The 23,674-nt window shown below is 33.9% G+C and overlaps 5 protein-coding genes and 1 long non-coding RNA gene across 7 annotated transcripts; 5 read left to right on the forward strand and 1 right to left on the reverse strand.

Moving 5' to 3' along the window:
• The first annotated feature begins 202 nt into the window (after positions 1–202).
• Positions 203–4,374, forward strand: LOC126850959 (uncharacterized). Its single transcript, XM_050594449.1, has 8 exons — positions 203–370; positions 484–627; positions 818–907; positions 1,090–1,346; positions 1,445–1,506; positions 1,585–1,956; positions 2,687–3,950; positions 4,058–4,374. The coding sequence occupies exons 1-8, from the start codon at positions 204–206 to the stop codon at positions 4,285–4,287; spliced, it is 2,586 nt and encodes an 861-aa protein (XP_050450406.1). The 5' UTR covers position 203; the 3' UTR covers positions 4,288–4,374.
• Positions 4,375–5,407: 1,033 nt separating this feature from the next.
• LOC126851178 (replication protein A 70 kDa DNA-binding subunit-like) lies at positions 5,408–12,966 on the forward strand. Of its 2 annotated transcripts, XM_050594855.1 has the most exons (13): positions 9,021–9,384; positions 9,450–9,497; positions 9,828–10,027; positions 10,107–10,255; positions 10,385–10,475; positions 10,551–10,713; positions 10,809–11,013; positions 11,166–11,278; positions 11,357–11,523; positions 11,726–11,957; positions 12,059–12,142; positions 12,224–12,418; positions 12,583–12,966. In XM_050594855.1, the coding sequence occupies exons 1-13, from the start codon at positions 9,355–9,357 to the stop codon at positions 12,703–12,705; spliced, it is 1,800 nt and encodes a 599-aa protein (XP_050450812.1). In that variant the 5' UTR covers positions 9,021–9,354; the 3' UTR covers positions 12,706–12,966. The 2 variants fall into 2 exon arrangements, 1 of the variants encoding a protein (XP_050450812.1); XR_007687649.1 differs by lacking the exons at positions 9,828–10,027; positions 10,107–10,255; positions 10,385–10,475; ... (6 more) ...; positions 12,224–12,418; positions 12,583–12,966 and adding an exon at positions 5,408–5,905 and having other exon boundaries at positions 6,567–9,384; positions 9,469–9,494.
• Positions 12,967–13,338: 372 nt separating this feature from the next.
• On the forward strand, positions 13,339–16,393 carry LOC126850978 (cysteine-rich protein 2-binding protein). The gene is made up of 6 exons (XM_050594471.1): positions 13,339–14,029; positions 14,111–14,259; positions 14,337–14,558; positions 14,627–14,932; positions 14,999–15,523; positions 15,596–16,393. Exons 1-6 carry the CDS (start codon positions 13,620–13,622, stop codon positions 15,949–15,951), a joined length of 1,968 nt encoding a protein of 655 aa, XP_050450428.1. The 5' UTR covers positions 13,339–13,619; the 3' UTR covers positions 15,952–16,393.
• Positions 16,230–19,705, forward strand: LOC126850980 (dnaJ protein homolog 1). Its single transcript, XM_050594474.1, has 2 exons — positions 16,230–16,393; positions 17,581–19,705. The coding sequence occupies exon 2, from the start codon at positions 17,608–17,610 to the stop codon at positions 18,655–18,657; it is 1,050 nt and encodes a 349-aa protein (XP_050450431.1). The 5' UTR covers positions 16,230–16,393; positions 17,581–17,607; the 3' UTR covers positions 18,658–19,705.
• Positions 19,623–23,332, reverse strand: LOC126850977 (A disintegrin and metalloproteinase with thrombospondin motifs adt-2-like). The gene is made up of 5 exons (XM_050594469.1): positions 23,092–23,332; positions 22,682–22,894; positions 21,837–22,558; positions 21,075–21,445; positions 19,623–20,990 (listed from the first exon to the last, which is right to left on the reverse strand). The coding sequence occupies exons 1-5, from the start codon at positions 23,209–23,211 to the stop codon at positions 20,164–20,166; spliced, it is 2,253 nt and encodes a 750-aa protein (XP_050450426.1). The 5' UTR covers positions 23,212–23,332; the 3' UTR covers positions 19,623–20,163.
• Positions 22,094–23,013, forward strand: LOC126850983 (uncharacterized). Its single transcript, XR_007687617.1, has 2 exons — positions 22,094–22,225; positions 22,669–23,013. It is a non-coding gene; the product is annotated as an uncharacterized LOC126850983 (long non-coding RNA).
• Positions 23,333–23,674: the final 342 nt, after the last annotated feature.

The following is a 23,674-nucleotide window of genomic DNA, read 5'->3' on the forward strand; positions in this document are numbered from 1 at the left end:
CTCTAGACAAACAAAACAATTTATAACTCGGTCACATAAAAGGCGCTCGATGTTGAAGAAACATGTAATTGACATGCATAATTGTACCGCCCGTATATTTTTTTTAGGCTAATGTATCAAGTGATCTGATTTAATGACGTAGCACGATATACATCATTATAATCGGGGAATTCTAATGTCCGTAATTATAAATAATTCGCGATATGGCGCGCGATGATGAAACAAGTGCACTTGAATTACATATAAAAGGTAAATATATACTTAAAAATAAAGAATATAATATATGTTACATGGCTTTTAACGTAATTTTTTCAGTAAACGGACAAAATTTATCAGCGATCTCGGAAAAACGTAATATTGGCACATTACGGTAAGTATTTTAAATGTTATTATAATGTTAAGTATATTGTGTGTTACTATATATTATCAATAATCGAGCAAAATTTGTATTCAACATCTTACCAACAATATTCTCGACATTAGACCTCCTTCCGATCCGTCTTGGCCTAAAATACCTTTACGTCGTTTAAACGATGATACCAATGACATTATCGAACCTCCGTGTGTTGTTACTCTGATAGGAACTCCTAGAAAAGGTCGTAGTATAGTGCGAGCTGTTACATGTCAGTAAGTATATTTTTCATTTAAATATTTTATATTGTATATGAATAAATATTGATAATAAAAATAAAATTTTAAATAAATATTGGAAAATAATATATTGGATATTATTCGTAAATTAGTATCGCGGTTAAATTGAAGAAAATATCGTTGCACATTCTCTATACATTTCTTTGTTTTTCTCTTTTTATCTTAGACATACTAGACCAAGATTAAGCCAAAAGTACGAAGTACCCACGCACATACCGAAAAGATTGCCCGGTTCTATCGATCCACGTTTTAAAAGGTATTTGAATTAATTTTCTAATTAAAGTCCGTATTTCTTATTATCGCGTCGAACCCCGTTACGTATGATAAGTAACATAATAATTTGCGTGAAATAAGCTTTAATAAATTATTATCTTGTGTTTTTATTCGTGTTTGGTTTCATTAATGTGCCACGGTAACACAATTTATAACACGACACAGACAAATATCGCGACAGAAGGCTGAAAAGCCAGATGAATCTTGTGACACGAAGAATGGCAAACAAACGCCAGGAATTAATACGCATATTCTGCAAGAAATTAATAAACCTGAGGATAGATTACAGGGAGCGATTAAAAGTGCGGATAATTACACATGCAATGATGCAGATAAATTATTAGAAAGCGTTACAAAAAAGAGGACTATTGATTGTCTCACTGAAAAACAATTCATTTCGGAAGCTGATCATTATAAAACGGGTAATTGTGTATAAAAAACTTTTATCATAATACGCGCGACTGCGTATGCTAAATTATTCAATTAAACTTCTAGTGTGATTATTCCAAATCAATTTCAGCCTTGCAATACGTTACTAACGAGCAATGCGATATCGAAGATAAATTTCAAGTACAAAAACAAGTAAGCCATTTATATAGAATCGTGATATTCATATTTACACATCTTTTATCATATTTTTTATCATATTTACATATTCAGGAAACTAGCAGACCGCTGCTTTTAATGGTTGATGAAAAAAAGATACACGCCCTGCCTATTAACGCTTTTAATATAGAAGCTACCGCTTCTTCGAACGTACAGCCGTTGCAATGTTATAGCGTGCAAATTCCTGTTGTTGCTTATCATAATGTACCTTTACAAATATCGAATATACCAACGCAAGAGAGTATTAAAATCGAATGTCAAAACGATAGCATGAAAAATCGAGAATTTGTCGGGAATATTTGCGATCCAGTATCAACGTTGGCCAATTCGACTTATGACTCCAAAGAATCTGAAAATGAGAAGTGTCTATTTAATGGTAATAAATTATTTGCAATAATTTATATTGTTTACATTCATAAGATGAATGTATACATAAGGCGCGTTTCAAAATTAAAAAAATATTTATATATGATGTTCTAATTTAAAATATAAAAATTTAGGATTTTAAATTAAGAAAGTTTTCTAAAGATATACCCGCAAGATATTTTATTCGAAAGATATTGATATCTAAACTTTCGAATATAAGATTTATGAAATTTTATTATCACGTTATAATATTATAAATTTTAAAATTTTTTGAGATCATTGATTATAATAAATAAATTAACAGTATTTCAACAATTTTATTGTTGAAACTACTAGAAAATATAAACATTTGAAAATAAAAATTTTGTTCAATATAATAATCTTAAATATGAAAACAATCTTAGCATATTTCTCTCAGGATATCAGTGTAATAGTGACGCTGCACAGTAATTATTTCATGCCTGAATGATTTTTCTTCATAAAAATTAAACAGTGAGTCAACATTTTTATTATAACAACCTGCAATTGGCAGCAGTCGGGAATAAAAACTGCGTTGTATAAATACTATATTGATTATTCACTATTAGAATAAATGCAAGATATGATTATGTTTCCATAATTCACAAAAGTATTAAATAACCGGAGATATTTCGCAAATATCGATTATGCATTTATAGTATCGATATGATAATTGCTTTTTAATATTGACAGATAAATTTATATTAATAGCCATATAATAAATTTATCATTTTGAATTGTAACTTTATATATTTAATATTTTTTAAACAAGGCTTTTGCGGAATCTCTAGAAACTTTCTTACTCATATATATATATATATATATATATATATATATATATATATATATATCATTTTTAGGCATTCGAGAACATATGAAGAACGGTAATAATATTCCAGGGGACAAAAATTGTGAAACATCTGATTCGATACACGATAAGGAAAACGTTAATTTAAGTGTATTACTCAATCAGAATACTGTACACGAGATTTTACTTGATAAAAGCCATCGTGAAAAGTTTAATACGATAGATAATGCGGACAATGTGAAAGATGGCGAAAGTTCCTCGAACATGACTACGGCTAGGAAATTGAAAACAGTCGCCGAACAAAGATGCAATACAGATAACTCGTGTATCGCGAACAGATACGGAATCGAGCGGAAAACATTGAGCGAAACGAGAATAATAAAGAATTCGCTGCGAGAACTCGTGTATCATGAAAAAGATAGCCGAGTCGATTTAAACAAATCCCCGATAAACGTAATAAATAACAAAATACTGAAGAAGGATATAGCATTTAACGAGATTAAAGGTAAAGAACGTGATAACGAGAATAAAGAAAAACACGGAGAACTACGCGTTAACGTAAAACGTAAAACTGCGCCGATAAATTTATCGCGAAAGGCCAAATCATTCTTTCGGAAGAAATCCCGTTTGGCGATAACAGATTCCGATTGCACTCTGATACTGCCCGGTTCTCGTCACGTTAAAGGTAAACAATACGAGAGAACCCATTTGAAGGTAAGTCAATTGTTGCACAGAAGAAATGGGATAAATAGTACGAAATCTGGAGTACGAATAAAATTGAATAACGTGATACCAAGTCATCGGATAAACTCTTCTTCGTTGACGAATCTACAAGCTAAGGGGGATTTATTCGAGGAACCATCGTCCATCCCTTTAGAGACGCAGGAATTGTTGAATCAGAGTTATTGGGAGTATTATTGGAGGCTCAGGCGTAAGATCGCATTGACTAATAAGGATAAAGCGGGAGAGAATGATAAATCACGAGAATGTTTACCGGAATCTCAAACCTTACAACAATGTTCCGTGCTCTCTTGCATGATCAATACGGCACTTCAAGATTCGGCAATTGCTGACGGTAAATCATCTTCGGATCCGATCGTCGCGACTTTCAACACGCGCGAGAACGTTTGTCACGAAGCTTCCGGATTGTCGTCTTTGTTTGCGAAAAAAGCGAAACGAAGGAAAACCAAACGAGTGAGCAAACAGTTGTTCGGATTTAGAACTATAGGTATACATAAAGAGTATGTAAGAATCGCACATACATATATTACGAACGACGATAAATAATAATTTTTTTTTCTATTCGAAGAGAATCAAAGTATTGAATTCTTCTAGCCTTACTTGGTATCACGATATACATCGCGATCATATTTCTGCCTATGATATACGATTATTTCTTTGATGAGGAATACGAGAATGATTACGAAAACGCGAATTACATCGGACTGGTGCTTCAGTACGTCGCATCGTCGTTCGGAGAAGCCTTCGATGGAATCATCGATGTCTTGAACACAGTCTTTTTACACCCAGTAAGATTCGATCGAACTTTATTAAGAATCGTATAAATACACCACTCGTTCTACGTCTATTCTACTAAACCGTGAGAATCTCTCGCATTAAACGTTCTGTAGTTATGTGTCGTTTTCAGCGTCCCTGTGGAAAATGTAACAACGTTATCTGAATCCATCACGCATCCATACATCATCAACATGATTCGTCACTTACGCTTATTCCTTGCTCCCTGTTTACACGCGTCTAATTTTTGCGTGTGAGTTATGCGTCTTCTACATCGAACTTTTTATATATTTCCTACACATGTCTATTGTGCGACATGAGTGTTTATACATGTGATTATATATTTGCGATTAAATTTTTCTTCAGGATCTAAATCAAGCTTCTCGCCTCTGCTTCGTATAGCTCATAAATTTTCATTTAAATAATTAAAATTAATAATGAAGTGTATAACACAGCAAGAACGAACAAAAAGCATATAATCTCGATGTGTTGCGTGTAATCGCGTCAAGAAACGAACAGTGAGGAGGATTATATTTACATTATTTTACAATCGATAGAAAATACTTACGAATAAAAGTTATAACCGCGCATTCTCCCTTTGAATCTCGAAATTGGAACTAGTCGCGAATGTAATTACGCGATAAAAAAGATAGCTGTCGCTTATGTCTCAACACTGTGAAAACTTGTCAATTAACTTGTTAACGCGCTATCTTTATTAATTTTCAATATATCACTTTTGGATGTATTATTGATGATATAATATAAAAATAACTATTTGAAGGTACACTCCGTTCTCCTCGAACTAACACCGCTTGTCCACAGTTGGCAATAATACCAATTTGGCATGTAGGTTAAATTTTTTGCGCATGCGTAGTAACAGCCATGTATTACGTGAATGACATAGATGCGAAAATCTTGGCAGCGGATGTTGAGAACAGAATTAAATATATTGTTCTAATATTTCTATTTAAGTCTTTTTTATTCTAACGTTGCAAGGGAAAAAGTTATTATGAAAGACAAAGATAAGATTTCTAAAAAAATTTTTACGAGCAATTAAAGGAGCATCTTTTCATTTGCATTGATACAGCGTTCGCGCATGCGCGAAGAACCCGACCGCCGATATCGATATTAATGCCAGCATTGCCAACAGCTGTCTAGTGAACAAAGGCATCGTGCGCGCTTGGAATTCGGTCATTTCGTCTGGCGGCTTCTTCGAGATTGTTTCGAAAGCACACGTGAACACGTGCTCCGAGAATCTCATCTCCTCAGAATCAACGAGTGACTAAGGAGCGAAAAGACCGCTGTGTTTCGGATCTACGATTAAAAAATCGTGTCAAAATTATGGCGGATTACGTATTAGGCGATATAAAACCGGCGGACGTGCCGCTACCGGATGATGGTTTGTCCGCCGAGCAGCTATTCTCCGCGGGTGATGGTCTAACTTATAACGACTTCATCATTTTACCGGGCTACATAGATTTTACGGCGGACGAGGTCGATCTGATGTCACCGTTAACTAGGAAAATCACGCTAAAAGCACCGCTCGTGTCCTCCCCTATGGACACGGTTACGGAATCGGACATGGCTATCGCTATGGCTCTCTCCGGCGGAATTGGAATAATACATCACAATTGTAGCGCCGAGTATCAAGCCAATGAAGTGCACAAGGTAACAAATTTTTCCTTCACGAATTTTCGTTTTTAAGTCCGGAAAAACTAATTTATTCAAGCTATAATTTCCAAGGTTTTCCATAGTTAATAATAAAATGTAAAATGGCAATAAGAGCCGGCGTCGTAAGTCAAGCGCAAATAAATTAAATGCAATTAATTGATGAAAATCATGCAATGAAAATTTATTTATTAATATTATTAGTTTAGAATTAATTAAATAATTAAAAACGGAAGTGTTTTGGTTTCTTTTTCGGATCTTTATTAGCACGAAACGGAAAAAATTCAAAATAAATCAATATCGATCTGGTATACAATAATTGGTCGTGGTCAAATAGCTAAATATTTACGCTGATGAAAGGTCAAAAAAGGGACCGAAACGTTTGCTTCCGTTTTTAATTGTTTAATTGATTCCAAACTAATAAATTTTCATCACATGGTTTTCATCAATTATTTGTGCTTTAATTTATTTGCGCCTGACTTACTAACGCCTACAGCTCCTATTGCCATTTTAAATTTTATTATTAATTACTCGAAGCTTTTTCTAAATTAATTTTATTTTCCATAACTATATGTAGAATATGATGTATGTTCTTATTTCATGAGAACTTTCTTATTTGCTTCACATACATTTACATATACATATTTTGTATCATTTACAGGTAAAGAAATACAAGCATGGTTTTATTAGAGACCCAGTTGTGTTGGCGCCGCAACATACAGTTAATGATGTTTTAAATGTGAAAGCTAAACATGGGTTTAGCGGAGTACCCGTCACAGATACTGGTAAAGTTGGTGGTAAATTGCTAGGCATTGTCACTTCTAGAGATATAGATTTTCTTGAGCGTTTGCCCAATTATCAACTTAAAACACTTAGTTCGATAATGACGACTTTAGAAAATTTAATCACTGCAAAAGCTGGTGTAACATTGCATGAGGCAAATGTTATTTTGGAAAAATCGAAAAAGGGGAAACTTCCCATTTGCAATGAACGAGGTGAACTTGTATCTCTTATGGCGAGAACTGACTTGAAGAAGAATCGTAGCTATCCAAGTGCTAGCAAAGACGAGAATAAACAGTTGCTTGTAGGTGCCGCGATAGGAACTCGTGAGACAGACAAGCAACGATTGGAACTGCTCGTAGCAGCTGGCGTGGATGTAGTGGTATTGGATTCATCGCAAGGCAATTCTTTATATCAAATTAATATGATTAAGTATATCAAGTCGCAATATCCAAATCTACAAGTGATTGCTGGCAATGTAGTGACTACAAGGCAAGCTAAGAATCTTATAGAGGCAGGAGCGGATGCGTTACGTGTTGGAATGGGTTCTGGATCTATCTGCATAACGCAAGAAGTAATGGCTGTCGGACGACCGCAGGCGACGGCCGTTTATAAAGTTTCCGAATACGCTAGAAAATTTGGAATACCAGTCATAGCAGACGGTGGTATTCAATCCATCGGACACATTATTAAAGGTCTCAGTTTAGGTGCTAGTACAGTCATGATGGGTTCTCTATTGGCTGGAACATCTGAAGCTCCTGGCGAATATTTTTTTAGCGACGGAGTTCGTCTTAAAAAGTACAGAGGCATGGGTTCTTTAGAGGCCATGGATAGAAAGGACGCCAAAGGTTCGGCAATGGATAGGTATTTTCATAATGAGATGGACAAATTAAAGGTAGCTCAAGGTGTCAGTGGCTCTATAGTCGATAAAGGTTCAGTACTTAAATTTTCACCTTATTTAACCTGTGGTATCAAGCATGCATGTCAAGATATCGGTGCACCATCACTTACTGCCTTGCGATCTATGATGTATAGAGGAATATTAAGGTTTGAAAGGAGAACATATTCTGCTCAACAAGAGGGCAATGTACACAGCTTATTCTCCTATGAGAAGAGGCTTTTTTAATTGTAAAGTAAAATAAGAAATTGTAAAACACCACGCGTCATACATGGAGAAAGGTACCTGCATTTAATCATATAACAGTTATTTTACAAGAGAAACTGCAAAAAGTTGCGTAAATCTTTTTTTTTTTTTCTTTAATGCACAAATGAAGTATTTCTCACTTGTATTTAAAAATAAATTATTTTCAAAAGAATTTCCAATGAATAGAAAAATGATATTGAGTCACTATAAGAGTTTTATACATACTTATTAATGAAATATCTTTACATAACACTTTTTGATTTTGAATGAACATTCTACAGTTTAGTGATAAATGAAATCAGATATCTTAATAGGAACTATTTTATCTGACATTAATAAGAGAAATTTATGCATAATGTTGATACTAGATATAAATGGTCTGATTTTTTTTGACCAAATAAATCCAGCTATTATATATAAACATTAAGAGATATATCTGCAAAATAATATTAGCATGAATAAATGCCAAAACCGAATTACTTTCTACACATAATTTATATAATTTAGTAGCTGACTCACTCGTTCATAGCTCGACTCATTATTTAATTTAATATAATTCATATAAAGCTTTTTTCATATTTTTTAATAAACCTGTTTTAACTTTTCCCAAAATAGAGACTTAAAGCTAAAATATTTGTAATGATTAATAATTTATAAGTTATTAATCTAATAATATTAAATTGAATCACACACATTTGAAATTTCTTGTCAAAAATATCGATTTTTAGCTGATATATTTTATATAGTATTCTTGTAGAGTGTAAACTGTATATTTTAAATAAAAGCCATTTGATGTAAACATAATTATTTATATTTATACTGATTCTCTTGATTGTTATTGAAGAGAAATGAAAAAAAGTATGTAGTACAATATATGAGGTTTTATTTATTCCGATAGAGAATATATACTTGGAGATATCCTATGATCTGAATTGAATAATTCATTTGAGTAAGTGTGAAAGATATATTATGTCTTTTTAGGAGAATAAGATTATTACATAAACGCGCGGACGCAGTGTCTGATTAAATATAATCATATAATAATAAATGATCAATTGATTGCATTGAATTATTTCTGTTATTTAAATAGCAATATAAATATATATAAATTTTCTAAGTATATTATATTAAAACTGTGTGATTTTGTAAATTATAAATACTAAGCGAACACACGTACAACTGTTGGCTATTTTTTTTAGCACGCGCTTCGTATCACTTCGTATATCTGTGCCATATTATAAAAGAAAAAAAAATATCTGTCCCCACCCTCCATATCTTTCTCCTTCCTCCCATTTTTTTTCCGATCGCTCATGCGTCATGCGTGAAAGATCCGGTTCAACACTGTGTGCGCAACAAATCACAAATCAGTGGAAAGATCAAAGCTGTTCAGAGTTCGGAGAGGGATGGTGGACAACAAAACATATGTAACCAGTTGTAAAAATCGAATGTTTTGTTTTTTTTGTTTAACGAAGAACTTATCAAGATTTTTGGCCGTGTTAAAAATAATCTAAAATAATTTGCAATCATGTATAATCTAACTGAAGGAGCGTTAGATGTAAGTTTATCGAAAGTATTGTTATTACTATGTTGCTTAAAAGATAAGGAAATTAATCGTTTCAGAAAATCATGAATGGTATAGACGTCAAGAAACCGGTGCTTCAAATATTGGCAAGTATAATGATTACAAAAAGGACAGTTTGACAGATTTTTATTTTTGGTTTTTTGTAAAATATGTATGGATTAAAATTGTCCAGAAATTTCTGAAAAACTATTATCTTGAAAAATGTATTTTTTATATAGGAATACATAGAATAGAGTCATGATACAATTAAATTTCTGTTGTTTTTGCATGGATATAAATGTAAAAATATTCTTAATCAGCTTGTTTTTTGAAACATGATTGATTTATATAATTATTATTTTAGAGATGTTAAGATTTTTCTATTTTGTGATTTTATAAAATGAAATCTTAAATATATTAATAGCAATTTTTTGCAGGGTTACAAAAAAATACCAAAATCCATTAATACAGATGATCGATATAGATTACTTCTATCTGATGGGCACAGATTAAATTCATTTTCAATATTGATTACTCAGTTAAATAATTTGATAACAAATAATACTTTGACTGAATATTCAGTCTGTAAAATATTAAATTATGCCTTAACTTCAGTTAACAATAATGGAAAGGAAAGGTATTTAGCTCTTCTAAAGGTATATAGGTATTAAAGTATACAAGCAATTTAATTCAAGAGTGTATATTCTACTTAATAGACGTATAATGCTAGTACTTGATATTGAAGTGTTAGTTCCTGGCAGTAAAGTTGGCTGCAAAATAGGCAACCCAATTAAAACTGATGGCAAATCAGAACCTGAATGTGTAACTACATCTAATACATCTACATCTACATCTTGTCAAACTAGTAATAGATTAGTAATATTTACTAGATTAATAATATTTTGTGTCAATTATATTCAAAGTTCATTTTGGATGTATATTTAATGAGTCACTTTATCCCGATTCAATAAAAAATCTACTTTGTTTATAATAGATGATACAATTAAAAAAGATATTTTAAATCATCATACCTCTTACAATATGCCGACTATACCAATTGCAATATTAAGTCCTTATCAAAACAGGTGAGAGAAATCAATTATGTATAAAATATATTTTTAGATACAGAAGATATTAGAAAAAGAAATATTAATTTATAGGTGGGTTATCAAGGCTCGTGTAACAAATAAATCTGAAATCAAGACTTGGAGTAATTCTCGTGGACAAGGTAAACTTTTTTCCATGGATCTAATCGATGAAAGCAGTGAAATTCGATGTACTGCGTTCAATAATGTATGTGATAAATTCTATGACTTGATAAAAGTATGTATCAATGTATTAACATGTATTATTAAAATCAATAACAGTATACATATATTTTTCTCCTATAAAATTTGAATTTTAAACGTTTTATTTAGACTGGTAATATATATTATATTTCACGATGTATATTGAAAACAGCGAATAAACAGTATAGCACATTGAAAAATGATTATGAGATGGCGATGACTGATGATACATATCTCTTGCTATGTCACGAAAACAGTGATACCATACCGATGCAGCAATTTAATTTTTGCCCGATAAATTGGGTAAAAAATAAGGAGCAAAATGATATGATTGGTAATAAAAGACAATTACTATCAAATTTCAAACATTAGTATAACAAATGATCTTCATATTGAAATTTGTGATATGTCCTTTAATTACTTTTATGTGATTAAAATTTTTATTATAGTTATAAGTTATATATAATAATGTTATGCTTGTAACAGATGTTTTGGGCGTTGTTACGACGTTTAGCGATGTGCAACACGTTGTACAGCGAACTACTGGCAGAGAACTTGTCAAGAGAGACGTCTATATTGTGGATGATAGTGGTGCAATGGTTCGTGCAATCTTTTGACTCGTCAAATTTAAATATTTTTTTATGGACGAATAAAATAAAATTTTTTTTACGTATCAGATATGTGTCACATTATGGGCGAAACAAGCTGAAGACTTTGATGGTTATAATAATCCAATCTTAGCTATCAAGGGAGCACGTGTTGGTGAATTCAATGGCGGAAAAAATTTGTCTCTCATAAATTCATCCACACTTGTAAAAGATCCAAACATATCAGAAGCACATAAGTATATATCATTAGCTATATCATTTAAATGCATCTTTAAAACTGTATTTATACTTAAATAAATACTCATATATATATTTAAGTATACAAAGAGAGAAAGAGAAAGAAAGATATAGTTACACAAATATAATGTATAATAATATAAAGTAATATAAGTTTTACATGATATATATTGCACATTATATGTATAACACATGTTTCAGTTTGCGCAAATGGTACACCTCAGCAGGTCATTTGGAAAATGTGAAATCATTGTCTAAGCCAAGCGGAGGCGATTTCAATATGCCATTGTACACTTTTCAGGAAGCGACCAAAGCACGATTGGGAGAAAGACTGGATCTTGTAGATTCGTATAAGGTTGTGGCAACTATTAATTTAATTCGTGTGGAAAATTCTATCTATAAGGCGTGTCCCATAGATATTTGCAAAAAAAAGGTGAGTTATCTATACAAGTTGTACACATTTATAAAGCGGTAATTTATAACATTTCCAAGATATATGTTATATATAATTATATCTAACATATTCGATTTCAGTTGATTGATCAATCTACTGGAATATTTAGATGTGAGAAGTGTAATAAAGATTATCCGAATTTCGTTTATCGTTTGCTCGCAAATGTATGTATTAACTTTATTACAGCCTCATTGTTTAAAATTAATTTCAGGAATATATATAAAAGATTCATGAATAATTCACAGATGAACATAGCAGATTTAACAGGCAATCGCTGGATAATTGCCTTTAATGATGATGCTGAAAAGATATTGGGCATGTCGGCACAAGAATTGGGAAAATTGAAAGAAAATGACAACGATGCTTATATGCAGAAATTAAATGAGGCGAATTTCAAGAGGTTCATGTTCACTTTAAGGGTAAAATCGGAAGTTTTTCAGGTAAACACCTCATGTATTTTACTGCTTGGTAAGATCATCTTTTTCACAATTTGTCTTTTTATAAGTTCTTTCTTTTATTCTTTCTTCAGTATTATATATAGACCAATTGTATTAAGCCATGTATATTTTATTTTTTATTTTTGGATCAATTTTACATCTTTCAGGATGAGATGAGAATGAAACACACTTGTGCATCAATTGCACCATTAAATTATAAAACTCATGTGACACATTTGATAGATAAAATTTCCAGGCTGATACATATTAACAAATTGGAATCTGATTAAAGAAGATTTCATATATTTTGATGAAAGATATGATAAGTTTATGTTTGAAACTTATTGATTATTGTGCAATAATTTAAGTATTGATTGTTTTTTAAGGCACTTTTTCTTTTATTTGAATCATGCCTATTAATCATGTGTTAAAATTTTTTTTCAATGCACATGAGAAAATTGAATGTAAAATGTTATAAAATGATTTATATCTAAAGAGAAATTGAATTAAAATATTTATAAATTATATTAATAAAATGTTAACCAATCTAATATTATTTTCCAAAAATTCATTTCACATTTTTTCTTCCTAAAAAAATTTATCATGAATATGGTAATTTGAATTCTTTGCTAAGTGGATCTGAATCCGTGAATATTTACGCATAAAATATAGTGTGTATGCTATACACAAATATATATATATATATATACACCTGCAAAATATATATTTTCAGATTGAAAGAATTTTTCAAAGAATGTATATATTAATAAAATAATAATAATTAAAATAATTGAAAATAAAAAAAATTCAATTTGAGAACTTTAAAATCGAACTGAATACTTTACTAATTCAATATGCACGTGTGAAAGTGGCCTAGCATAACATGGATTCTCTGCTAATATAGGTTGCGTTCCGTTTCGCGCATAGAGCGCATAGATCGCTTGGAAATCTATAATATATGTCACGTGAACTATAGATTTTCAGGCGACCTATGCGCTCAATGCGTGAAACGGAACGCATTCATAAATTCAAATCTTATTTTACTAAAAATTGTATTCAAATCTCTTCTAAGCGGATTCCAGTCTCTGCTAAATAGTGTTTTGTAGAGTTTGAATCTTTGATTAATAATTATCATAATTCCGATTACTGAATGAAACAATAAAAAATAGAGGTTAAGTAGACTTTGATTCATTCCTCTAATAAAATGTCAAAAGCTGTTGAAAGTACAACAAATATCAAAGAAGAACTGAATGAAGCCGAAAACAAGGAAAATTGCAAAAATTGTGGAAAAGCATGCGATCCATATGATAAACCGTCGTTACATTGTAGTGGTGGTTGTGACAAAAGAATACATATAGAATGTTTAGAGAGAGGCAGCGTTCCAATGTCTTTCGTAGGAGACGTTTTCTTCGAGCTGAATTGTGCCTCTTGCAATCCACTAGGTGAGGAAACGATTGTACGCGATAGAATGCCATGGCTCAATGTCATCATTTTGACACTTTACAATCTACGAGAAAAATCAAGCGGTATTAGTAAAAGAGGATACTTTCATTGGAAATCTGATATTAGTACATTTGTGGACAGAAATTGGGATTATTTATTTAAGAAGACTGTGTAAGTACTTTGCATTATTGCATTTATTATTTACACATATTTTAAGAAAAGTTTTGGAATATAAATTTAATATTAATTTAGGAAGAGAAAAAAAAATTGGATCGGCACTATATCTGGTACGCTATCCCATTATAGTGGAATCTTTTTCAAGTCTGGTACCAACGATTTAGGAGAATCTGGATGGTGGAAATTATTAGACAATGATCCACCTGAAATTTTAATTGCTAAAAGTAATATAATTAAAATTATATAGTAGATATATAATTTGCAGAGAGCATTAATAACAGTGTAATCTTTATTTCCACAGATAGCAAAATGTTAATTGATAAAAAAAAACATATTGGTTCAAAACTGTCTTCTAAATCATTAAACAGTCCCGTGCCATCAGATTCCAGCATCTCTGTTGGAGAAGATAGCAATTGTAGTGGGGAATTATTTAAAAACAAAGGCTCGTCAATATATTCTCATGCATATGTTCAACCTACAGAGACATTGTCTGATTTTCTATTCGAAGAAGATGAGCCAAACGGTATATAGTAGATGGTAGAAAACAAAATGCATAAATGCTAGATGTTTTACATAAATTATATTTTGTAGATATTGAGGATGATATAATGTTACACGATGAAAACGAGGTTCCATCTATCTCTGATATAATGCGCGATTGTCAATATGAAAACAATAATTTTCATTTATCACAACTGATGGATAATTGTGATTGGTTATATAATACAAGTTCTTTATCGCCAAATTATACTGGTGATGAAACTAAAACAGAGGAAGAAGGATATGACGATGAAAGTATTGATAGTCCCGTTTCCATACGAGAGCAGCCTCCAGTTTCCTTGTTTAAAGAAACAAAGCGCCGTCAATGGCCTTGGTCTAAGTCATTCGCCGCTACTGGTAATCATTTTTTGATCAAATTGTATATGTAGTATAAAATCTATATTTATATTGTGTATATTCCAGATAATAAAATACCGCGCATGACTTATCAGGAAGAGTTATATTTACTGCAAAGAATCAATAAGACTGATCTTACGAAAGCACCGCCCGCTGTTAAAAGATTGTATAGAAAATTAGCGGTGCGAAAATTAAAAAGGGAATACCAACTTCCATTGTTGGACATTGATCGTTTTGGATCTAAATTGGGAACATCTGCGATACTATCAAAAGATAACGGGCGAGTGTTGGATCGATATTTTAACGATGATCTGGGTTGTGTTTTTGAACAAAGATTGCAGGGTTACAATGAACCTACATCTGTACACAGTCCGTATACAAATAGACTTTTGAAACCGTTTATAAGGCGAGATACTTCTTGTCAACCGCTGTGGTTAAGGATTATGGAAGAGCTGTGCGCGAAAACAAATAAAAACAATCCACAATGGCAACCTCCGCAAAAAGCGCCCATTGATTATTGTTACATTAGACCACAACACATTCCTGCGATCAATAGTCTGTGCAGACAATTTTTTTGGCCCGATATAGATTGTAAGTAAATACACATTTGTTTACCGAGTGATATGTCGTCGTATATATCTAAAGTATTGTATTTTGTTTCAGTGAGCGACTGTTTGCAATATCCAGATTTCACGTGCGTCGTATTGTACAAAAAATTAGTTGTAGGTTTCGCGATATTAGTACCGTATGTAGGCTATAACGAAGCTTACATCTCATTCCTCTTAACGCGTCCGGAATGGCGAAAATCAGGCATTGGCACATTCATGTTATATCATCTAATACAAACGTGTATGGGACAGGACGTCACGCTACACGTGTCGGTTACCAATCCTGCCCTAATATTGTACCAAAAGTTTGGTTTTAAAGTGGAAGAGTTTATTCAAGATTTCTATGACAAATATATGCCACCGAACTCACGAGAGTGCAGACACGCTCTGTTCTTACGTTTAAGCAGATAATTGAAAATAAAATCTTGTTAATCCACAAAATCTCTTTTATCTGTAAAACACTTTCATATTATTTAATTTTATTTACGATATAATCTCTGTGCTTTCGAAATATTGGTGAAAGAAAGTCGCAGAGAAAAAGAGAAGCTGCTCATAGATTTGAAATTCGCGCCAAGCAAATCGCCTGGTCGACGTCATCGACGACGTCGCGCTGCGGAAATGGCGTTGTTCATTCTCGAAAGTTCCGGAGACTGCTAGACGGAAAGTTTATATATATATGGACTGCAGGGTTACGTTACGCGACAGTTTAGTACGTGACCCAGGAGTATCGAGTATCATCTGGAGAATTGCTTTCGCGAATATTCTTTGTGAAGTGTCGCGAGCGTATGTAACTTTTCTACTTCAAGTGTTCGATACGTGAAACGTGCTTGAAGAATACTTGAGATAATTTATAGTAAGTATAATAAATTACGTTGAAAGGCGTATGAGAGAAGGAGATTTGTTACCGTGATTCGTAACCTGCTAACGTTTTACGAATTTAAACGAGAGACAGTCGGTGCAAAATGTCGAATCAATCGCATAATATATCCGTATGTTTTAATGTTTGTTTTTTAATCTCATCTCGCGATGTATCAATTTTCGTGTGTTCGTGAAAAATATAACGAGATGACGACGATGACGGCGGCAACGACACAGCTCTAGAGTTCGGGTGGGGTATTTATTTTTGCGTTGCAGCTCGTGAATCGCGCGAAACATTCGTCGTGTATTCGCGGTCATCATTGCCAGAAATAGATATTGCTGATATGTACGTGGGTGTATATTGGAGGCTCCCGATGTGGTTTCTCCACCTTTCGAAACTCGACGCAAAAAAAATGGCAGAAAATTCGACCATAAATACTCGGGTCGCGTTCCGCGTATTCGCGGCGATTCTAGTACATTCCTATTATAACCACACGGGACCACTTATACACGCGAATGTGTATCGGTGTGTCCATGACGCGTGTGAAACATATCGTTTCTATTTCTTTCTTCGAATCGTAATGCGATATTCCTTTGACATATCGAGTAGAAAAATCATCAACGATAACGAAAAGGATGCGTAATTGAATTCTAATTCTAAATTATATATGTATTAAAGCAGATTAAAATAATTTACTGGAATATAAATTGTGTATTTCCTTTGTAGTTTGAAAGAAAGAGTCGACATCGAATGATCGTGTGCTCGTATTAGTCACTTTAATATTAAAGCATGACAAACGGTATTTTAAGACTTATAATACATACTTATATGAAAGTTGTATGTATTTGAAAGGAAAAATGTCAACGTTAAAAATTTATAATTTAATAATAAGAATATTAAAGGTCATTGAAACTTTATTATTAATCAAACATTTCCAGTTCATGTAGGGTTTTTCTTTTGTATTTAATATTTCCTTTTATGAATATTTTTCAAAATACAAATAATCTTCTAATATATTAATAATTGTCATGTTTTAATATTAAAATGATTAATGACCATAATTATTATTATTATTTTTTTAATATTCACTCTCTTTCAAGAATTAAGAAGAAAAATATAAGCAATTCTCTAATTGATCTGTACATTAAACATAATACAATTTGATTTGGATATTGTTTCAGAAACAATAGAGACGAATAAGAAGAAAAATGGGGAAGGATTACTATAAAATACTTGGCATAGCCAAAGGAGCGAGCGATGAAGAGATAAAGAAAGCTTACAGAAAGTTAGCTTTACGATATCATCCCGACAAGAACAGAAGTCCCGGTGCCGAGGAAAAATTTAAGGAAATAGCAGAGGCGTACGAAGTGCTATCGGATGCGAAGAAGAGGGAGGTCTACGACAAATTCGGCGAGGAGGGTCTCAAGGGAGGCGCCTCTGCCGGCGGAGGCGGAGGTGGTGCTACGTACACTTTCCATGGCGATCCTAGAGCAACCTTCGCGCAATTCTTCGGCTCAGCCAGTCCTTTTCACAATCTGTTCGAATTTGCCGGTAACCGCGGAGGATTCACCTTTCACGAAGACGACATGGACATTGATATGGATCCCTTCGGTCTCGGTATGGGTCCACCACGACAAGGTGGCGCCTTTAGATCGCACTCGTTTAACTTTGCGAGTCCGAATACTGGCAAGGCCGCTGGCAAAGATCGCGCGCAAGATCCAGCTATCGAACACGATTTGTACATCACTTTGGAAGAAATTCTACGCGGTTGTACGAAAAAGATGAAAATATGCAGACGGGCCATACAGCCGGACGGTAGCACCAAAAAGGAGGACAAGCTTCTTACTATCAATGTGAAACCAGGTTGGAAAGCTGGTACCAAGATTACTTTTCAAAAGGAGGGCGATCAGTCACCAAGAAGGGAACCGGCAGATATCGTTTTTATTATCAGAGACAAGCCGCATCCATTATTTAGGAGAGAAGGCAGTGACATTAGGTATATGTGTAAACTGAGCTTAAAACAAGCTTTATGCGGTACCATCATCGAAGTTCCTACGTTAACCGGCGAGAAAATACCTTTAAATCTTACGAGAGAAATTATTAAGCCGAATACAGTCAAAAGGTTCCAAGGACACGGTCTACCGTTCCCGAAAGAGCCATCGCGAAAGGGTGATTTGCTTGTTTCGTTTGATATTAAATTCCCAGAAAATTTGTCGCAAAGTGCTAAGGATATATTGTACGACACGCTACCCAATTGAGCTCAAATATAATGATGAATAAAAAAAATATATATATGTATGGTGTAAGGAATGTCAACGCAATTGGACATCTCTAATCGTCCCGGTCGACGAGAGTATGATACATTTTGTGTGCGTTCTAGTACACAGAGACGGGGCATCCAGCGAAGATGACAACAAATATCACAGAATGATCGAGAGCGATTAAGTGTCTCCGCGATTTATTTGTAGAGACCGAATTAAAAAATAAATATATTTTACTTTCTTTGACGCTGCTTCAATGTTCGACGAGTTTGAATTGTAATTCGACGAATTGGCGTCTCTATACATAGCGGCCTCTACGCGCGTAACGATAGCCCAATTGATCGACTAAAGAGACGAATATATATTAAATTGTATATTAAATAATATAATAATAGAATTATTATAGAAAGGACACATCTTTATTATCATTATTATATTATTATTATCATCGCTAATATTTGTGTGATCGTCGCGTCTGGATCTTTGTTTCTTTTATTATACGTATGATGTGTGGCTGTATATGTGTGCATGTATGTGTGGTATGTACGAAGGTGTATACAACGTAAGAACAGTGCAATGTCAGACACTTGATATCTTTCATTTTATCGTTCATTTAAAGGTTCGCGTACTTGTAGCAAATAAAAACGCATACAGACTCGTAAATTATCGTATAAAAAATTAATATTAATTCGTACAATGATACGAAACGAAGATACGCAACAAGTCTGTACCCATTTTAACATATATAATAACAAAATATATAATCAAATCAATTGAAAAAACGCAAATGAAGAATAAAAGAATAATGAAACAAAAGTTTATGTTATGAGTATTGTGAGACTTGTACATACATCGTTTCTTTTTTTTCGTATGTACACTTTGTCTAATAGAGGAAAAATTTTGTTTATATTAAATATTAAGGCGAATTATAATTAAGCCCGATCGTTTAATCGGTCGTCCAGTTATATAACGTGCCCCTAAGTTTAACACTTTATTAATTATTTGTACGCTAAATAATATGAGAATTATTAAATTATAAGAGTTATATATGTATTTTTCTTTATTGCCTTCAATTCTGCGTCTCGCTCTTAGATAAAGGTAAAGATTCTTAATGGATTTCCGTATCCTTTCGGGGTACAGTAGCAACATTCCTTTATCTTACATATTTTGTATAATAGTGAATCCTTTTTCTTATGTAGAGATATTTTTAATTCTACTTAAATGTAGCCATTACATTTTATGTGGGGTAGCACGGGTTGGGATTGAACTCAAGATGTATCGATTATCAGACAATCGCTCTATCTACTAAGTTACCCGACTCCCTGTCTCGTTTCTATATAAATACAAATATAATACTCGAGACATTCTTAAAATAGATGATGAAGTGGGGGGAGGGAGAAGAATGACGTCATCGCCCCCATCCTATCTCTTAAAGCATTTTCTCATATGGAACGAGAAACCACAATCATTCTACGATTATTCCCCTTCCCGGAAGCGTGCCAACTAATAATTATTAATTCGTTTTTCCCTGTTTTTTCTCTCGCCGTTACTATTAAGCGATGGAAAAGTTGAGGCAGGTAATTCAATATAATCTTTGTCGATCCACTCATCTTCCCCGGGCGGAGAGGTAATATCGCGTGATACGGAAGTCAACAATGGTAAACCATCTGGACCCGATGTTAAATATTTGACAAGTCGGTTGGTCGATCCGAGCCGATTTCTTGCATTTTGCGGTCCTAATTCCTCCTCATATTGATAATCCTTGATCGCCGATTTTTTCCCGAATAGAAAGTTCTCCGGCAGACAGTGATGTTGACGGCAGAAATAATCTCGGCCCTCTTCGGCATGGCACCACGTTCCATCGGGTAGATACGGGTCGAGGCCGAGATCGTTTAGTTCCACGCGCGGAGCGTAATAAGCGGCAATGTCCTTTCGTTGGCAAAATATCGCGCAGGCCATCCAGGGTCTATCAGCCTCGTGTTCCGCCTGCAATCCCTTCGCTGCACCATCCAATTCCGACAGCCTCTCGCTGAAAAGGGCGCATTTCAACGTAGCGAACTCGCCGATCGTTCTGCGCTTCTTTCTGCAAAGTTTCTCGTCATTGCACAAGAGCACATCGTAATACGGTCCTTTGCAGCTCGTCTCTATTCTATTTCGATCTTTGCAAAATCGTCGTCTAATTCGAGCGCCTCTAGATCGTTGCAAGCAACCGCTGTTGCAGGAATCTTCTTTCCATTCGCCCCAGCTACCTCTTTCGCTATCAGATGGCTGTTCGAGAACAGGAACACATTCTCCACCGCGACATTCCCTGCCGGGTGCGCAATGAGTTCCTTGAAAAAAAAAAGAAATAAATAAATAAAGTAGCTTAACGTCATAGCGTATCTGGCATATTTAGCATGAAAAAGATGTTTAACCATCCAGCGCTGGTCCTGCGAAGTAATATCCGCTTCTGTGAGGTGTCTCGCATCGCAGGGATTGACAAGACTCATACAACGTGACGGCATTCGCGTCCTTGTCGCGTAGGAGTAATTCGCACTGCTTTTTGGCGGTCCATTCTCTTCCGGGTATGTTGCGATAACGCGAATAATGATCGTGCGTAGCCGCGTCCGAGGTGTTTCCTGGTTCGGGCCAATCTAGGAGACAAGGTTTCGTTTGCGAGAGCGTCTTGGCTATCTCGCGGCTGCAGTCAGACCATACTGTCTCACCTCGAACACCCCTACTGGGAGACATTATGTATCCGTCCTTCGGACACGCGTTGCCACTCGAGTCATGATGCATTCCTAAACTTTTAAACGAACAGAGGTCATATTTCATCTCCGTCTCCATATATATAATCAAATATAAACATAATTATATTTAATTATGTATAATTATGAATTATATATAATTATATATAATTATGTATTTTCTTTCTCTTGTATAATTTCTGTCCGTATATTGTATATATAAAAAATACGAATAATTAATTGAAAAATAATTAAAATAATTTTCCCATTATTTTCTAAAGAAAATAAAATTTTAGAAACTTGCCCGTATATATAATTATATATATATAAATTTATATAAGGAAAACACACACATATATATGAGCTTATTTTATATATAATTATATATATTAATATTTGATTATTTTATAGATTTTCTTTTAGCTCTCTTATCGCTTAAAGATAACTTACTTGTGGCCGATTTCATGAGCGGCGATAAAAACCGACGTAAAACCTGCGGACGGATACGGCTTCCCGAACTGATCCGTGACCCCTAATTCTGCTAGCACGCAGGAATAGAGCGGGATACACAGACCGCCGACGGTGGCTAATCCCATGGTAGCGCCGTTCCTCTTTCCATCTTCGAGCGCATAAAGATCCAATCCGGTCACATAAAGACCCATGTCCCAATGACGCGGATGAGTATCCTCCGTGGGATTACGGGCGTTCGCATAATTGCAAAACGAATCCAACAGACCGCCTCTCTCGCCGTCGAAGTGGGGTAGATCCAGCGGCTGTCTCTGAATAACGTCCAAACGTATCAACGAGATGTCGATTGGGACACCAAGGCTCGGATGATGGTATAACGCTTGGATGCCGTTCACGTACGCTAATAACATATCGCGAATCTTTTTATCGTCCCCATCTAAGAAGGGCGAGAATAAACTATACGCCGCCTCATCGAAGAAGACGGCCAGTTCTAACGTCAATCGCTCTTTCGTAGCTCGCGCTTGCTTCAGAGTTTCGAGGTTCCGAGTTCGGATGGGTGATCGTTTAACCACATGAGGTTTACCAAGAAAATCGGTTTCTTCCTTGATATAACGATCATTGTCGATTAGTAAGGGCGAAGACTCGATGCTGCTTCGTAACGGCGTAATCTCTAACATGACGTTCTCCAGAAAGACGAGGCCGTGCTACTTTTAATAAAGAAACATTCATTTTTTATATTACGCATACGCTAAACGATCAAAAAAAGAAATAGAGAAAGAATGAGTAAAATAATAGAACTTTTATTTCTTTTTAGGAATACCACAGACCAATCCATGTCCTTGGCAGAAACTTATGGCTGCGGAGCCGATATGATCTTCGTGAAGATAATAGCAAGGATCTGGTGCATTTAATTGCGATAACTCTTCCGTGATGCCTCTAGTATTATGTTTCCATACTTGAAACTCGGACGATACAATTTTGTCGTTTCTACGTAGGCTCAGCTGAATCAATTGCCCAAATACTTTAAAAGTTAATGGAATCTGTGCACAAATCGGATAATCGATATATTAAAAACCTTTTCTTTTTCTCGATATCTACTCGGGAAAAAAAGTTCATTATAACAATCCATAATCAAATAAAAATCAAATGTATATACATATATACTTGATTAATATGATCTTTTTCTCAGGTATTTAAAAAATAAAAAATGCTATTATCACATAATAAGAATACATACCTCCAATGCACCTTTTGAATCCCATATCGGTAGCAATATCACTTCGGTGTCCGGCGTATTATGAGCATACGCTTTGTTCAATAAAACTATCAACATCAATTTTAATACGGAGGACGGCATGCTCTACCACATGCTATTTCAAGTTCAAGAGTAGTTGAAAGATTATAATATTAACGTCTTTATATATTTTTGAATACATATATACACATATACGCGTTATAAAACCCGCATACTTTTTTATCATTTCAGAAATTCATATATAAAATGCAATGCTGGCACCTGTATTCAAAAACATCCGTGATGTCATTAACATCTCTTGCTAACTCTATTTGTACGTATTTTTATGTACGTATATATATATTTTGATTTCGAATTGTAATTATATAATTTATGATTTATCTATATTACTTGCGTGATGTAATTTTTAATTTAATTTTCAGTAAAAAATTGATTTACCGCTGATATGTGTAGTATGCCACAGGTAACACACTTATCTTTAATTGACGATTTGAATTCTTAGATTCCACAATCAATCTCCAAATTTGTCATTATATTGGATATCGTTTCGTGTAAATTTGCTTCA

The sequence above is a fragment of the Cataglyphis hispanica genome, chromosome 7 (genome assembly GCF_021464435.1).
Source record: "Cataglyphis hispanica isolate Lineage 1 chromosome 7, ULB_Chis1_1.0, whole genome shotgun sequence".
In the NCBI taxonomy this organism is placed as follows: Eukaryota; Metazoa; Arthropoda; class Insecta; order Hymenoptera; family Formicidae; genus Cataglyphis; species Cataglyphis hispanica.